Here is a 16,976-nt window from a genome sequence, read left to right on the forward strand (position 1 = left end):
GCAGGCAGGTGGGTCTTTAAGCATGTCTCATCTAGTAATTGAAATATCCACATTACCTCACATACTGATTGTGCCATGGCTCTGTATTCGGATTCAGCACTAGATCGAGAAACTACACTCTGCTTCTTGCTTTTCCAAGACACCAAATTTCCTCCAACAAAAACGCAATATCCAGTAGTTGACCTCCTATCAACCTTAGATCCAGCCAGATCGGCATCGAAAAACATTCAACATTCAAATGCCCATGATTACCATATAACAAACCTCTTCCGGAGCTCCCTTGGATAGCACAAGATTTGTCCCAAGGCTTCCCAATGAGCAACGGTTGGGAAGACATAAACCGACTTACCACACTAACGGCATAAGCAATGTCGGGGCCAGTGTGATGAGTAAGGTAGTTCAATTTTCCTACCAATCTCCTGTATCTCTGGATCTTCAAACAACTCACTATCCCCTGCTACTTGATTGTAAATTTGGAGTCATTGGTGCACTACAAGGCTTAGCACCTAATTTTCTGTCTCTGTCAATAGATCAAGGACATATTTTCTTTGAGACAAGAAAATACCCTTCTTACTTCTCATAACTTCAATACCCAAAAATACTTTAATAATCCCAAGTCTTTGGTCCAAAGGTTTGGAGGAAGGTTTTAAGAGATGAAATACCGCTGTGAGTCACTCCCGGTGATGATAATGTCATCCACATAGACTACCGGAGAATTAGACCCGACCTCAGTTGCTTATAAAATCTTGAGTGATCACACTTACTCTTTTGCATATCAAATTCTGTCTTGCTTCCTTTGAATCTCCCAAACCAGGTCCTAGGACTTTGTTTCAAGCCATAAAGAGACTTCCGAAGCCTACAAACTTTACCCAACTCCCCCTGAGCAACAAACCTAGGTGGTTGCTCCATATACACCTCCTCCTGAAGATCACCATGAAGAAAGGCATTCTTGATATCCAATTGGTGCAGGGGCCAATCATATGTAGCTGCTAAAGAGATAAACAAGCGAACAGAAGTAAGTTTAGCTACAGGAGAAAAAGTGTCAGAGTAATCAACCCCATATGTCTGAGCATATCCTTTTGCTACAAGGCGTGCTTTTAATCTAGCCACAGAACCATCGGGATTTACCTTTACTGTAAATACCCATTTGCAACCAATAGCTTTCTTACCAGTGGGCAAAGGCAACAGTTCCCATGTACCATTAGCATCTAAAGCCTCCATTTCCTCTTTCATAGCAGCACACCAGCCAGGATGTTAAGGATGGGAATAGAGTCTAAAGAAGTAACAAAACACCGAGAACAAGAAGACAATTGATTATAAGAAACAAAAGAAGAGATAGGGTAAGTACATGAACGTTTACCTTTACGAAGAGCAATGGGTAAGTCTAGATCAGAATCATGATCAGTATGAGGTACAGGATCTCCCAACGAAGTAGCTGGTGGAGGATCTGAGTCGAGAATCTCCAATCTCTGGAATAAACATGAACAACGGAGACCGAGTAGGTCTAGAGACAGAAGAAATAGGTGTGAGAGAGGACTAGACATTGGTTGACAAGATATATTAAGATATCATCTTCCTCCTCGACTCTCATACACAGATGATTGAGAAAAAAATGGAGTGGACTCAAAAAATGTGACATCTGCAGAAACAAGATAACGATTAAGAGTAGGAGAGAAACAACGATACCCTTTTTGGATCCGGGAGTACCCAAGAAAGACACATTTGAGAGACTTTGGATCCAATTTAGTAACCTGCGGACGAACATCACGTACAAAACAAGTACAACCAAAAATACGGGGTTCAACGGGAAACAAAGATTTTGTAGGGAATAAAGCAGTATAAGGAATATCCCCATTAAGGACAGAAGAAGGCATACGATTGATCAAAAAACATGCCGTAGAAACTGCATCCGCCCAAAAGTGTTTAGGAACTTTCATCTGAAAAAGAAGAGCACGAGTTACCTCAAGAAGATGCCGATTTTTTCTTTCGGCCACGCCAATTTGGGATGGGGTATCCACACAGGAAGACTGATGAAGAATGCCATTTTGTGTCATATAAGACTGAAATTGTGCTGAAAAATATTCTTTAGCATTGTCACTTCTTAATATGCACACAGAAATATTAAATTGAGTTTTGATTTCATTACAAAAGGCACAAAAGATAGAAAACTACTCAGAATGATTCTTCATTAAATATAACCAGGTAACACGAGAGTAATCATCAACAAAAGTAACAAAATAACGAAATCCAGTTTTAGAAGTAACAGAACAAGGACCCCAAACATCAGAATGAACTAACTCAAAAGGGGATGAAGCCCGTTTATTGACTCTAGACACAGAAGGCAAACGATAATGTTTTACAAACTGACACGACTCACATTCTAGTACTGATAAAAGTAATCGAGGACACATCTTATTCATGGTAGACAAAGAAGGATGACCCAATCTATAATGAGCTTCAAGAGGTGTTAAGGTACTGGAGCAAACAAGCGATCGCGGTACATGATTTTCCAGAATGTAGAGACCACCTGACTCACGTCCTCTACCAATAATCTGCTTCGTCGTAAGATCCTGAAACAAACACTGATCAGAAAAAAAAGGAAATAGAACAATTTAAGGTACGAGTAAGTTTACTAACAGAAAGTAGATTAAAAGAGAAATTTGGTAGACACAAAACAGATGACAAAGAAATTGATGAAGTCGGATTCGCAGTTCCAGAACCCATGACACAAGAAGTAGAACCATCAGCTAAAGTAACAGTAGAGGAAGTGGGATTAGACTGAAAAGTAGATGGAAGACTAGAATTACATCATGTGATCTGTTGCACGAATCAATAACCCATTTGGATGAGGAAGACACAAGGCATGTAGTGGATTTACGACTCGTGATCGCGATGATAGGGAACCGGTAGGCTTTAGAGATGCACGATCTTTGGGAAAACTGTGCAAAATCCTCTGCGGATACCAAAACAGTTTTCTCAGAGGAAGATACTGTAGAATTCTCTGCTGCCATATTTGCCATATGTGATCGCTGATTTTTCCTCTGAAGTTGCGGACAATTATATTTTGTATGGCCAGGCTCATGACAATAATAACAAATGACTCCTCTTGAGTCCTGATTAGAACTAGCCTCTCCATTACGCTAATTACTTCTGTTGCCTGTAATTCCTCCTCTACTTCCTCTTCTATTACCCTGTTGTACATTTGGATTACGGCTAATAAGAGCACTATTGGCAAGCTGTGAAGATTGGGTACTCTCTGTACGAAGGACCCGTGTGAATGTTTCATGCAAAGAGGAAATCTCAGAACTGGAAAGAATATGAGATTTAGCAGTCTCATACTCTGAAGGAAGGCCTGCAAGAAAACTCATAACGACCGATTGCTCCGTTGGGCTCTTTGAACTTTCACATCGTAACTAAAAGGCAACAATACATTAAGTTCCTCATATACGTTTAAAATCCATAAAATAAGCCGTGAGAGACTTATTCTCTTTCTCAAGGTAGAATGCCTTACAAACATCATAAATACGGAGATATTCCCTTTACGAATCTGAGAAAATCTAAGTAATCCATCAATTCCTTAACAAATTCACAGTGATTAATTAAACTAATTACCTCACTGTGAATCGAGTTCCGAAGCTGCAAAAACAACCGAGCATCCTCCCTTAGCCAAGTTTGTTGTGTATCATCAGTAGGTGGATCTTTAGTAAGGTGATCATCCTTATCAATGCTACGCAAATAGACCCTATGATCTTACTCCACTCCAGATAATTCGAACCATTAATTTTGTGTTCCGTGATCTTAGTCATCATCGGAATCACATCAGAAATAACATTCTTATTGTCTGCCATTTGTTGAGACAAAGAAAACTAACCGAAACGCTAATCCAAAGTCTTGTGACAACAAAATAATCCAAAATCACAAATCAAGCAAATACCGAAATAGGATCCGAGAGCCAAACCTCGAGTCCTTTAATGGTGTCTTGGATCGAACAACGACACGGTGGTGGAATGAGGGGATTGAGGCGACGATGGCAATGTTGATCGGAGTCGAAACGGCCGGTCGGCGGCCAAGGTCTCTCCTGAGCTGGGTGGTGAGAGTAAATAATCACCCTAGATAGATGATCTGCTCTGATACCATGTAGAAAGAGATGATTCTCATATATTTCAATTAATCTGTACATGGGTATTTATATACAATTGATTCCTATAATTGTGTTATACTAATTAGGAAGAAATCCTAAATAAGAAATCCTAAATAGGAATACAGAATACAGAATATACACAGAAATAATATAATGATTGACTTTCCATAACAAGGTGGTTTGATCATGTGAAGCGTAGACATACGGAGGCTCTAGTTAGACAAGTAGAGCACATTAGGTTAGAGGATAGAAAGAAAAGAAGGGGTAGACCTAAGCTGACTTGGAGGAGAGTAGTATAACATGACCTAGAAGCATTACACATTTTTGAGGATTTAACTCCAAATTGTTTCGAGTGGAGAAAGAGAATCCATATAGCCGACGCCAAATTTTTGAGATAAAGACTTAGTTGAGTTGAGTTGGGATATGGATGAGATGTTTCAACCAATAGGAAGAGAAGGAAAGGGGAAGGCACCAATAGGGAGTGAGGAAGAGAGTGGAGCCAAGTGAGAGAGTTTATATGGGAGAGGGAGAGAGAAATATATTTTCTTATTTTAATTTTCAGAAAATAAATTAAATGAGTTTTATTTAAAATTCTTAACTAGGTTTTTTTAGGCTCATGGGGCCCCAATTAAACTTAATTAGATCCATTTAAGAACTATCCATATTAAATTTAAACAAAACAAAATTTTATTTAAATTTAATTAAATTAATTTTTCAAAAATATATTATTATTTTTTTTTCAAGATCATGCCACGAAATTAATAATTTAGCTTTATGCCTCAGATTATATCTTACAGTCATATAATTTTTTCATTATCGGGTTCCTCATGGCCTCAATGCACATGCTCATTACAAAATAAGGGTGTACAGTTTGGGGCCAAGGGGGAAAGAGAGTTTGTATGGGAGAGGGAGAGAGAGATATTTTCTTATTTTAATTTTTCAGAATATAAGTTAAATGGGTTTTATTTAAAATTCCTAATTAGGCTTTCTTAGGCCAATGGGGGCCCAATTAAACTTAATTAGATCCATTTAAAAATTATCCATATTAAATTTAAATAAAACAAAATTTTATTTAAATTTAATTAAATTAATTTTTCAAAAATATATATTTTTTTTCAAGGTCATGACACGGAATTAATAATTCAGTTTTATGCCTCCAATTACATCTTACAGTCATACAATTTTTTCATCATCGGGTTCTCCACGGCCTCAATGCACATACTCATCCCAAAATAAGGGTCTACAAAGCCAAATGTTGAAAAAAATTACATAAATCAATCATGCAATAAAAGTTACTTGCCTAATATATATAATAATTATTTTAATAAGCAACTTATGAATATAAGTGAACCAATGACGGATGCAGGATTTTTGATGAAAGACTGATATTTTAGAGAATTTCTGTGAATTCTTTGATGATGGAAAATGATATACAAGGCTTCTATTTATATATAGACTCAGAATTGAATAGGAAACTATAAACTAGGAAGTCTTGTATATCATTTGACAAAGGTCCTATCATGCTGATTAATCCTGCTTGCAGTTTATTAGTCGTTTTAATGAGAGATTTTGCTGGTTTACAGCCTAATATGTTTATTTCATTTAGGAGGTCCAAATATGCTTTCTTTGATAAATGAAGATTCCTTTGTCTGAGCTGGCAACTTCTATTACAAGGAAGTACCTTAATCTACCTAAGTCTTTAATCTCAAACTCCTGAGCTAAGAGTTTTTCAGTTGGGCAATCTCCTCCTTGTTATCTCTTGTCACAACTATGTCATCAACATAAACAATAAGTAATATAATCTTACCTTTACAGTGTTTCATAAATGGAATATATTCTGCATTGCTTTGATAGTATCTAAAGGAGATCATTGCTTTGCTGAATTTGTTGAAACATACTCTGGGTGACTGCTTCAGATCATATAAAGCCTTCTTCAGCCTGTAAACTTTCCCTTTGGTTCTTGTTGAGATTAGAGAGAATTGAAGAATTTCTTGATGTATTCACAGTGTTACAATGATTCAAATTTATACACAAAGGCTATGGCCTTAATAGGAAAGAAAATAAAAGCTAATAAATACAAATATCCTTAATATCACTAATATCCTTAATATCACTAATTTACATTCTAATTTATAACTAATGCACTAATTAAGGGATTCCAACACTCTCCCTCAAGTTAGTTCATGTATGTTGCACATGCCCAACTTGCAAACTAGCTAGTTATGAAACACCTTACAACTTAACCCCTTAGTGAACACATCAGCTAACTGATCTTTCGAACCTACGCAAGAGACACTTAAGGAACCATCCACAATTTTTTCTTTTATGAAGTATCTATCAATCTCTATATGCTTGGTCCGAGCATGCTGAACTGGTTTATGAACTATTATGATTGCAGCTTTGTTATCACAAAACAAAAACAAACCATTAGCTTCAAACAATTTTAATTCTTCCATCAACTTCCGCAACCATAATAACTCACAGATACCTTGAGCCATTGCCCTGAATTCGGCTTGCACTGGATCTAGCTGTCACATTTTACTTCTTACTTCTCCAAGTGACTAGATTACCACCAATAGAGGTACAGTATCCTGATGTTGATCTCCTATCATCAAGAGACCCAGCCTAATCTGCATCTGTGAAGGCTTTAATCTAAAGGTGACCATGCTTTGGGAAAAGAAGTCCTTTCCCAGGTGTAGATTTTGGGTATCGCAAGATGCGGAAAACAACCTCTAAATGAGATTCATGAGGATTATGCATATACTGGCTCACTAGACCAACTGCATATGCTATGTCCAGTCTAGTGTGCGAAAGATAAATTAATTTGTCAACCAACCTCTGATATCTCCCTAAATTCACTGATTTTCCAACTCCAGCTTGCAATTTATGATTGGCCTCAATAGGAGACTTTGCCGGTTTACAGCCTAGCATTCCTGTTTCTTCCAACAGATCCAAGATATACTTTCTTTGAGAAATTAAGATTCATTTATTTGATCTGGCAACCTTTATTCCAAGAAAGTACTTGAGCTTTCTCAAATCTTTGATTTCAAACTTCTATGTTAGGCGCTCCTTTAAAAGAGCCATTTCTTCCTTATTGTCGCCAGTTACCACAATATCATGCACATAGACAATAAGTAGTGTGATTTTGCCTCTACGATGCCTCATTAACAAGGTATGATTAGCATTGCTTTAACAGTATCCAAAGGAGATCATCGCTTTACTGAACCTATTAAACCATGCTCTAGGTGACTGTTTTAGACCATACAAAGCCTTTTTTAATCTGCAAACTTTCCCTCTGTTCTTCTTATTCTCAAACCCTAGAGGAATTTCCATATACACTTCTTCTTTCAAGTCACCATGTAAAAAGGCATTTTTAACATCAAACTGTTGCAAGTCTTACTTAAGATTCGCTGCACATGACAACAGAATTCTGATGGTATTCATTTTAGCAACAGTAACAAAGGTTTCTTGGTAATCTACTCCGTACATCTGTGTGAAGCGTTTTGCTACTAGTCTGGCCTTATACCTCTCAATTGAACCATATGCTCTATGCTTCACAGTGAACACCCACTTGCATCCAACTGGCTTCTTTTATAGTGGGAGAGTAACCAGTTCCTATGTCTCATTCTTTGCCAAATCTTTCATCTCTTCCACCATAGTTGCTCTCCATTTTGCATCGAGGCAAGCTTTCTTCCAATCCTGTGGGATAGAGACAAAGGAAACAGACAGTAGAAAGGCTCTGTGAGATGGAGACAGAGAATTATAGGAGATGAAATTAGAAATGGATGTTTAGTACAGGTCCTAACACTTTTCCGGAGAGCAATAGGAATATCAAGATCATTATCAGAAGAAACAATAACAGACTGAGAATCAAAATTAGACTCATCAGGAGCCAAAGGAGACTCATCACATACCTCAAGATGTCCAGGAATTGAATCCAAGAATTCCGGTTGATCAGTAGTCTCCTGCTCGATGGCTATATCTGTCTTGTTTCGTCGAGTATATGTTCTCAAATCTGGCCTTTTCAGTCTTTCTCGAGATTTAGTTAACTCTCCCTGAGTTTCATTGTTAGATATAGGCTCTAAACCCAGATTCTCCCCCTGAAATTGAAGGTTGGGAGAGGATGAGGATGAAGGAAAATATACCTCTTTCTTCCTGTGCTCCCCCTGAAGAGGTGGATGGAAATAAGATTCAAATTCCCTGAAGGTCACGTCCATACTCACAAAATATTTTCGTGAAGGAGGATGATAACACCTATATCCCTTCTGAGTGTTAGAATAAATAACAAAAACACATTTCAGGGCTCGAGGTTCTAATTTCCCACTATTAAGCTTATGAACAAAGCAAACACAATCAACTACCTTTGGAGGAACGGTATATGAATTTTTACCCTGCAAACCTCTAAAGGACTCTTAAACTCCAATGTCCGAAGAGGCATCTTGTTAATAAGATATGCAGCAAAAAGAATAGCATCCCCCCAGTAAGGTTTAGGAACATTCATAGTAAATATAAGAGACCTGGCAACCTCAAGTAAGTGTCTATTTTTTCTCCCAGATATCCCATTTTGTGAACTAGTATTAACACAATAAGTTTGATGTAAAATCCCATGTGCCTTCAAATACTCCTGAAAGACTCCATTCATATATCATGTACCATTATCAATTCTTAATATTTTAACATGAGCATTAAACTGTGTACTAATCATTTTATGGAACTGCTGGAAACAAGAGAAAACTTCATTTTTCCCTTTCATCAAATTTACCCAAGTTAACCTACTACAACAATCAATAAAGGTCACAAATCATCTGTAACCCGATAAAGACACAGTTTGAGTAGACCCCCATACATCAGAATGGATAGTCATAAAAGGAACTTAAGCCTTATGATTTATTGCAGGATCAGATTGTCTAGTATGTTTAGCAAACTCACAAGCATCACATACTAATAATTCAATTTTGCATTGTTTAAACAAAAAAGGATAAAGTTTTTCTAACACAGTAAATGAAGGATGTCCTAGTCTCCTATGTCACATGATAATTTGTTCCTCAGCACCCATAGATTGCCCCAACATCGCTTGGCTAACATAATCATTAAAGAGATATAGCCTATCTTGCAGTTTACCACTGCCAATCGTTCTTTCTGTCATCAATTCCTGAAATACATAGTGAGTTGAGAAAAATTTAATTTTGTAGTTTAGAGCTTTTGTGATTGAATTGACGTCTAAGAGGTTAATAGGAAAGCTAGGTACATGTAAAACATAACTAAGACTTATATTAGGGGTGCATTTAACAGAACTTGTTCCAGAAACACTAGATAATGATCCATCCGTAGTGTGGATTTTTTCTTTTCCTGAACATGGAGAATAGGGTATGAATTTATTTGAAGAGCCTGTCATATGCTTGTTTGCTCCAGAATCTATAACCCAAAAAGAATTATTAAGATTGGCAAGAAAAACATTACCTGAATTGACGAAGTTAGAAGAGTTAACTGTGGTGGATTGCGATTCAAGTTGTGATAGCAAACGCCTTAGAGTCTGTACCTCTTCATTGGAAAACATTTCAGTGGTGGTAGTATCTTCAGACAGATTCATAGCCTCAGATACATTAGCTTGTGGTCTAGTAAGGCCCATCCTTTTTCCTCTTTGCCCTTTAGTGGGGTGTCCATGCAATTTCCAATAGTGTTCCTTAGTATGCCGGTTTTTTCCATAATAGTCACAATGTAGTTGGTTCTTATCTAATAAATCATATGATTGTTCACGTGAGGAATTAGCAATTAGCCCTGCCTTTTCAATAGACATAGAATGAATCATGGCACTACTCCTGCTCTCTTCTTGCTGAACATAAGAGTGTGTCTATCTTAAGGTAGGTAAATGATTCTTCCTAAGCACTTGGACCCTAATTTGATCATATTTCATATTTAACTCAGCAAGAAAATCATAGATCCGCTCTTTCTCAACCAACTTTTGAAATTTAACAGCATCTTCAGGACGTAAGGCCTGAAAGTCCTGGTAAAAGTCCAGTTCCTGCCATAGACCACTCAATTCTGCGTAATATTGAGCAATAGTTAGCTTACCCTGTTTCATACCATGAACCTTGTTTCGATGCTTATACACTTGTGCATCGTTTTCAACTTGAGAATATGTCTGAGAAACTACACTCTAAATGGCAGCTGCACTATTCAATAGTAAATACTCACGAGCTATAAGTGGTTGCATGGAATTGATAAGTCATGACATGATAAGAGAATTTTCTGACTCGCATTGACAGTAGGTAGAAGCAGACTTTTCTGGTTTTTACTTATCTCCAGTAAGATAACCCTGCAACCCTCTAGCTTGAATAAAAAGGAGACACGACCTAAACCATGCAAGATAATTTGTCCCATCAAGCTTTATGGGGCTAATAATTAATGAGGGATTTTCAGTTGTAGTAGTCATTTTCCCTTCAAATACTGAATTTTTTGCATTAGACATGATTCAGAGAACTGATTAAAAGAAACAGTAGGCAAAAGACAAATACTCAAAAACAAAATTGCAAACCAAGAGATAAGAATGGGCTAGGCAGAGGCGCGGTACACTAGGGATGTCGTCGAAAAAAAGTGTAGCCAGAAAAACTAACCAAGAACAGGCTCACTCCCCGGCCTGTGTACACAAGGTGGAAACCTTCTGTCGGCGCGTGGGATCATGCACCTCACCGGATGGCGGCGAGAATCCAGGCGATGAGGTTTTCTTCGTTCCTAAAGGGACAGTGACAACTACTTCCCTCAACAGACCCGCTTTCAAGGCTTACCCACACAAACCCTAACTATTTCTCACTATTTTCTCTTTGCCACAAAAAAAAAAAAATGCCAGATAAAGTGGCTAAGGCTCTAATATCATGTTGAGATTTGAGAGAATTGAAGAATTTCTTGATGTATTTCATAGTGTTATAATGATTCAAATTTATACACAAAGGCTATAGCCTTAATAGGAAAGAAAATAAAAGCTAATAAATATAAATATCTATAATATCACTAATTTACATTCTAATTTACAGCTAATGCACTAATTAAGGGATTTTAACACATTCTAATTTACAGCTAATGCACTAATCAAGGGATTCCAACATTTCTATTATCATCAAACCCTAGGGGAATTTTTATATGCACCTCCTCCTTTAAGTTTCCATGCAGGAAAGGATTCTTTACATTAAATTACTGTATGTTCCATTCAAGATTTGCTGCACATGAGAACAAGATTTTGAAAGTCTCTTGATAATCCATCCAATATGTCTGAGTAAAACCTTTAGCTAGTAGCTTGGCCTTATATCTTTTAATGGAAGTATTTGTTTTATATTTTATTGTGAAAACCCACTTGCATCCCTTTGGTCTCTTTCCTAATGGAAGAGAAACAATATCCCATGTTCCATTTTTTGGCAAAGCTCTTATCTCCTCTACTATAGCTGCCTCTTGTGGTGTAGAAACAAAAGAAACAAATAAGACAAATGCTCTATAAGAAGGAGACAACGAGTCATAAGTAATAAAATTAGAAATGCGATGTCTGGTACAAGCCCTAACTCTTTTTTTGAGAGCAGTGAGAACATCGAGATCATCAATAGTAGAATTCAAATTAAACTCCAAAACATAATTAGGATCATTGGGAATTAAAGAAGACTCACTACATTCTTCAGGAACTGATTTCAAGGATGCTAATTGATCAGTTGTATGAAGCTCCATGGTTGTATCTATCTTATTCCAACGCATGTAGGTTATCAAATGTAATCTATTCAATCTCCCTAGGGTTTGAGGAGGTAGTTGGTCTTGATTTGATGGCTCATTGCTAAGGTGTGACCCATGCCTAATAATCTTCTCTTGAGGCGGTTGGTCCTGGTTAGGTGGCTCGTTAATAATGTGTGACCCAAGCCTAACAGTCTCCTCCTGAAGCCTAATAGCCTCCTCCTGAAGCCTAATAGCCTAGTTATGAAAAAGGACCTCTTCCTCTTTCTCCTTATGCTCTCCTTGAAGAAGTGACTTTATAGGGAAATAAGGCTCAGATTCTCTAAAGGTAACATCTATATTGATAAAATATTTCCTAGTAAGATGATGATAACACTTATAGCTCTTTTGAGTACTAAAGTATCCTATAAATATATTTAAGAGCTCTAGGTTCTAACTTCCTAACATTTGTTTTATGGACAAAACAGACATCAAAAAGTCTTTAGAGGAACAATTTAAGAATTAATATTTTATAAAACTTTTAAAGGGCTCATAAATTCAATGTTTTCAAAGGCATTTTATTGATAAGACATATTGCAACAAAAATTGCATCTCCCAATAAGGTGTAACAATATTCATAGTAAACATAAGAGATTGAGCCATTTTCAATAAATGTCTATTTTATTTTTTAGGCACCCCATTTTGTTCACTAGTATTGACACTACTAGTTTAATGCACTATACCATTTCAATCCAAATAGGCGCGAAAAATACCACTAATATATTCAGTGCCATTATTAGTTCTTAAAATTTAACCTTAGCATTAAATTGTGTGTAGATCATTTTGTGAAACTATTTTACTTTGTTGCTTTCATTAAGTAAACCCATGTCAACCTAGTGCAACAGTCAATAAAAGTGACAAATTATCTATAACCAGACAAAAAACTATTTTAGTAGGCCTGCACACATCAAAATGAATAATCATAAAAAGGACCAAACTTTTATTATTTATAGAAGGATTAGACTGTCTAGTGTATTTTGCAAATTCACAAGTATCACAAACTATTAAATCTAAATTGCAATTCTTAAACAAATTAGAATATAAACTTTATAGAGTAGAAAAAGATGGATGTCCTAATCTCCTATGCTATTGGATAATCTCTTTATTAGCACTCATAAACTTTCCTAACAAAACCTGGTTTGCTCCAGGATTTGAGGGACCACATTCGTCATTTAAAGATACCGACCTTCCGCAATCTACCACTGCAAATTGTTTTCCCTGTTCTTAAATCTTGAAATATGCAATGAGTAGGAAAAAAAATTTAATTTTGCAATTAAGAGCTTGGGTAATAGAACTGACAGATAAATGATTAATAGGAAAGTTAGGAACATGAAGAACTAAATTGAGATTTATATTAGGTGTGCATGTAATTGAACCTATGCCAGAAATTGTGGATAATGAACCATCCTCTATATGGACTTTTTCTTTTTCTTAAATATGGGAAATAGGTAGAGACTTTATTTGAAGAGCTTGTCATATATTTATTTGCTCTAAAGAGTTAATTTTAATCTAGATTGATCCATCTCGCAAATCAATATCATTAAGGGGCTTTGTCATCTTTCATTCTAGTATTTTACTGCTAACATAAAATTGCCGCAAATGTCCTACACTATAACTAGTCCATTCGCTTTGGAGCTGTGTCATGACTGAAGTCCCAAAGCTTGAAGAATAGATTTTCAGCTTCCAATGGCAGCCGGGATTGTTGATGGTTTTGCATCCTCCGCTTTCTTATATTCTTTGTTGATCATCTTATTATTGGTCAAGTTGTGGAATGCGATGACACTTGCCAATGAGAGATGATAGATATATAACCACATCATATCATTTTGTTTTTATAGCAAAAGCCTTGATAAACTTGGTCATATTAAGATTTGGTAATAGGTTTAAAACATATTGTAAATGAAGTGTCTCATGATTCAGTGAGAGCTTTCCATCAATGACAAGATCTACCTCTATATCTCATGATTTGATGTGAGCTTTCCATCAATGGTAATAGATTAAACACATCCTGTAAATGGTTGAACACATCCTGTAAATGATAACCTCGTGTTTCTCCTAGCTGCTTCTCCAAATCCCTCAGTTGAAAGAGTGCTGATGTTTGTCCTTTGCGTCCTGCAACAAGTGCTCAATTCCAATACGACTACAAGCTATAAATTACTAATAAATCCCTGAATTTTTTGAAAATTTCAGCAGGGCCCAGTGCCTCCCTTGGCCTTAGTGTGGCTCCATCTCTGAGTAAACTGAACTAGAAAAACATTGGAAAATTTATATATTTATGGTATTGTTAGTCAAACATAAAATTATAAATAAATTTGCTTATCTTTATGTCTGTGCAACGAATTTCTAGTATAAACTAATATAGCTTTTTTTTTTTTTATTCGAAGGAGTCCCAATTAATATTTATTAATTTATATGTGTTAAATGAAATATAACTAATTAAAACATTAGAAGAGTAGACTAAGTTAATATTTATCTACGTAGGTTTCTATGCATCTTGAAAGTGTTGGATTGAACTTGTTAACACGTCATTAATGAGTTAGTGGGTCAATAAGTGACATAACTATTATTTCCATTTCATAATTAAATTAACATGATAATGACACGAACATGATAAGCCTAAACCCAAACCCACTATTTCGTGTTAATTTTGTGTTGGGTCAAATATTGCCACCCGTAGACAATATTGGTCTCAAGAAGTTTTGGCTCAAATTTGTTTTTTAGTTTCTTGGATGAGTTTGTTTCATGTTTGTGTTGGTTTGGTGAAGATTGAATATTTTTCCTGTGGGTCTTTCTCTAGTTTCATTATTGGATTTTTCTTGCTTTTTAGCTCCTATTGAAGGATTACTTAAGAAATGATCTCTATATTAGTAATGGGAATACATAGAAGGGAGGCTGGAAACAGAGAGAAATTAGAGAAAGAAGGCACAAAGGGAAATAAAGAAGTTTGGGAAGGAAATGAGAAAAAGTTCTTTATTTTATTTAATTTTAAGTGAGAGGGAGGAGAGAGAAAGGTTGTCATAGATAGCCAACTAACAATAAAAATAAATAAACAAAAGTCTATCAAAGCATTAATATCTGGTCTTAATTTTGGCCGGAATTTGGTGATGATGGTCTATTGTTGCCATAATCAAAGTTCAGTGATTTATAAAATATAAATGACTTTTAACGACGTCAATGGATATTAGTGGCAATTTCAGTGAATCTACTCTATGTTTTGATTGAAAGTGTGATTTAAATAATGCCAATGGATATGGACAAACTGCTAAGTATGCATAATGAGTTACTTAATTATTGAGTGCAAGTTTCTTTTCAACTCCTAATTATATTTCAACTTAGGTAATTTGTTGGAAACCTTGTTTGCAGCAACTCAAGGAAATATTGGCAAAGCAGGCTGAGTTAGGAGTTGAAGTTGCAGAAATACCATCACACTATTTGTCAGATTCAGAGAAACAAGTAAATGAAAGGGAAGATAATAGAATGTTTGTCACTAAAAAAGGTAGATTCTTGAACAAGCGTGACAGAAGGGGAAGATATAACAGAAATGATCGGTTGGCCAAGCAGCAAACATTAGCAAACAAGGATTCATCTAATATGTCTTCCTTCAACGAAAGGAAGCCAACACTTTTGCAGAAGCTTCTGAGTGCAGACATAAGGAAAGATAAGCACCACTTGTTGCAGGTTTTTAGGCTAATGGTGGCAAACTCTTTCTTTGATGATTGGCCGGAGAAGCCTTTGAAATTTCCTTTGGTAGTAGTTAAAGAATATGGTAGGGAGGACGATGAGCAGGTAGCTGAAAATTCCTCAATTACTGGGAAGGTGGTTAATGAAGTTAGGAAGAAGACAATAGCTGAAAATATTGACCATGTCGGTGCTGATGATGATGACGATGGTGATGAAAGAGTGGAACAAAAGACACGTTATGCTGGGGGTAAATTTAGTCTTGTTAAGGAAATTGACAAAACTGAAGAAGAGGAGGGAGAAATCATCGACTAAGATTGCTTCTCTTGTTCCTAGTGCCAAGCATTGTGTTATAGAAACTATTTCTTTGCTTATTTATTATTTTTCCCTTAAAGTTTGGATGCGGCGTGTCAACTATATGAATTAGGTTGAAGCAAAAGAACAGTTTTGAATGAGATTGGGACATGAAAAGCTGCTCAGTAGGTAATTGGAGAGTGGTAGAAATAACAGAGAATCCTCCTTTCCTACTAAACTAGTGTTTTCTTCTGCTTTTTCCTTTTTTTATTTTTATTATTTTTTTTTTTAACACGAAGTTGAGATTTCATAATCACTAAGATGAAGCTCATTGAACATTTTTTTTTTCAAGTTTTTGGGTCAGCTCTTCTGATTCATAGAACTCACTTCAGAATATATATATATATATATATATATATATATATATATATATATATATATAATTGTAGGGAGCTTTTCCACTTTTAATTACAAAGAAAATTCTGTCGTGACAATTTCATTTACCTAGATTTCTTTTTCAATTGATTTTAATAACTTGTTTCTGAAGAAATTGAAGAAAAGGTGGATTTATGTTTTGGAGCTCAACTTTTTTCCATCATCCCCAATAAGAGCAAAAGGACATTTCGCATTAATCTTTAGAAACAAACTTTAAATCTCAAACTTATTTACGTTGCGGGGTGCGCAATCTTGCTTCAATTTTAGGTTTTTTTTTTTTTTTTTTTAATTTTTTTTTTATTTTTTATTTTTTAAGAATTGAAATCATAATTGAATTAATTCTCGTATTTTTTGAACCAAAACAAGAATTAAAGTTCAGTTCAGTTTCAATTCTAATTTTGATTCTGTTCGATTCTTATATTCAAAATTGTAGTATTATTTTATTTAAAAAAATTATATATTTTAAATATTAAAATATTAATAAAAATAATAGTACTAATATTAAAATTATCATATTAATATCATAATTATGGAAGAAAAATATTAAAACTAAACTAATAATTCACATAAAAATGTAATATAACATCAAATATCTATAATAAGTAATATAATATTTTTATCTACATTATAAAATAGCAACAAAGCAACAAGTATGATATGGGTTAGGGTTAATGTAATC

The 16,976-nt window shown here is 35.4% G+C and overlaps 1 protein-coding gene across 3 annotated transcripts in view; it reads left to right on the forward strand.

Moving 5' to 3' along the window:
- Window positions 1–16,100, forward strand: part of LOC110657013 (uncharacterized) — a 41,636-nt gene extending 25,536 nt beyond the window's left edge. For 2 of the 3 annotated variants that reach the window (XM_058151545.1, XM_058151544.1), the window contains exon 9: window positions 15,227–16,100. In XM_058151545.1, the coding sequence (XP_058007528.1) occupies window positions 15,227–15,883 (657 nt within the window). In that variant the 3' untranslated portion in view covers window positions 15,884–16,100. The remainder of the gene's footprint in view (window positions 1–15,226) is intronic. The other variant, XM_021814054.2, reaches the window with a different exon arrangement.
- The last annotated feature ends 876 nt before the right edge of the window (window positions 16,101–16,976 follow it).

This window comes from Hevea brasiliensis, chromosome 8 (genome assembly GCF_030052815.1).
Source record: "Hevea brasiliensis isolate MT/VB/25A 57/8 chromosome 8, ASM3005281v1, whole genome shotgun sequence".
Taxonomy (NCBI): domain Eukaryota; kingdom Viridiplantae; phylum Streptophyta; class Magnoliopsida; order Malpighiales; family Euphorbiaceae; genus Hevea; species Hevea brasiliensis.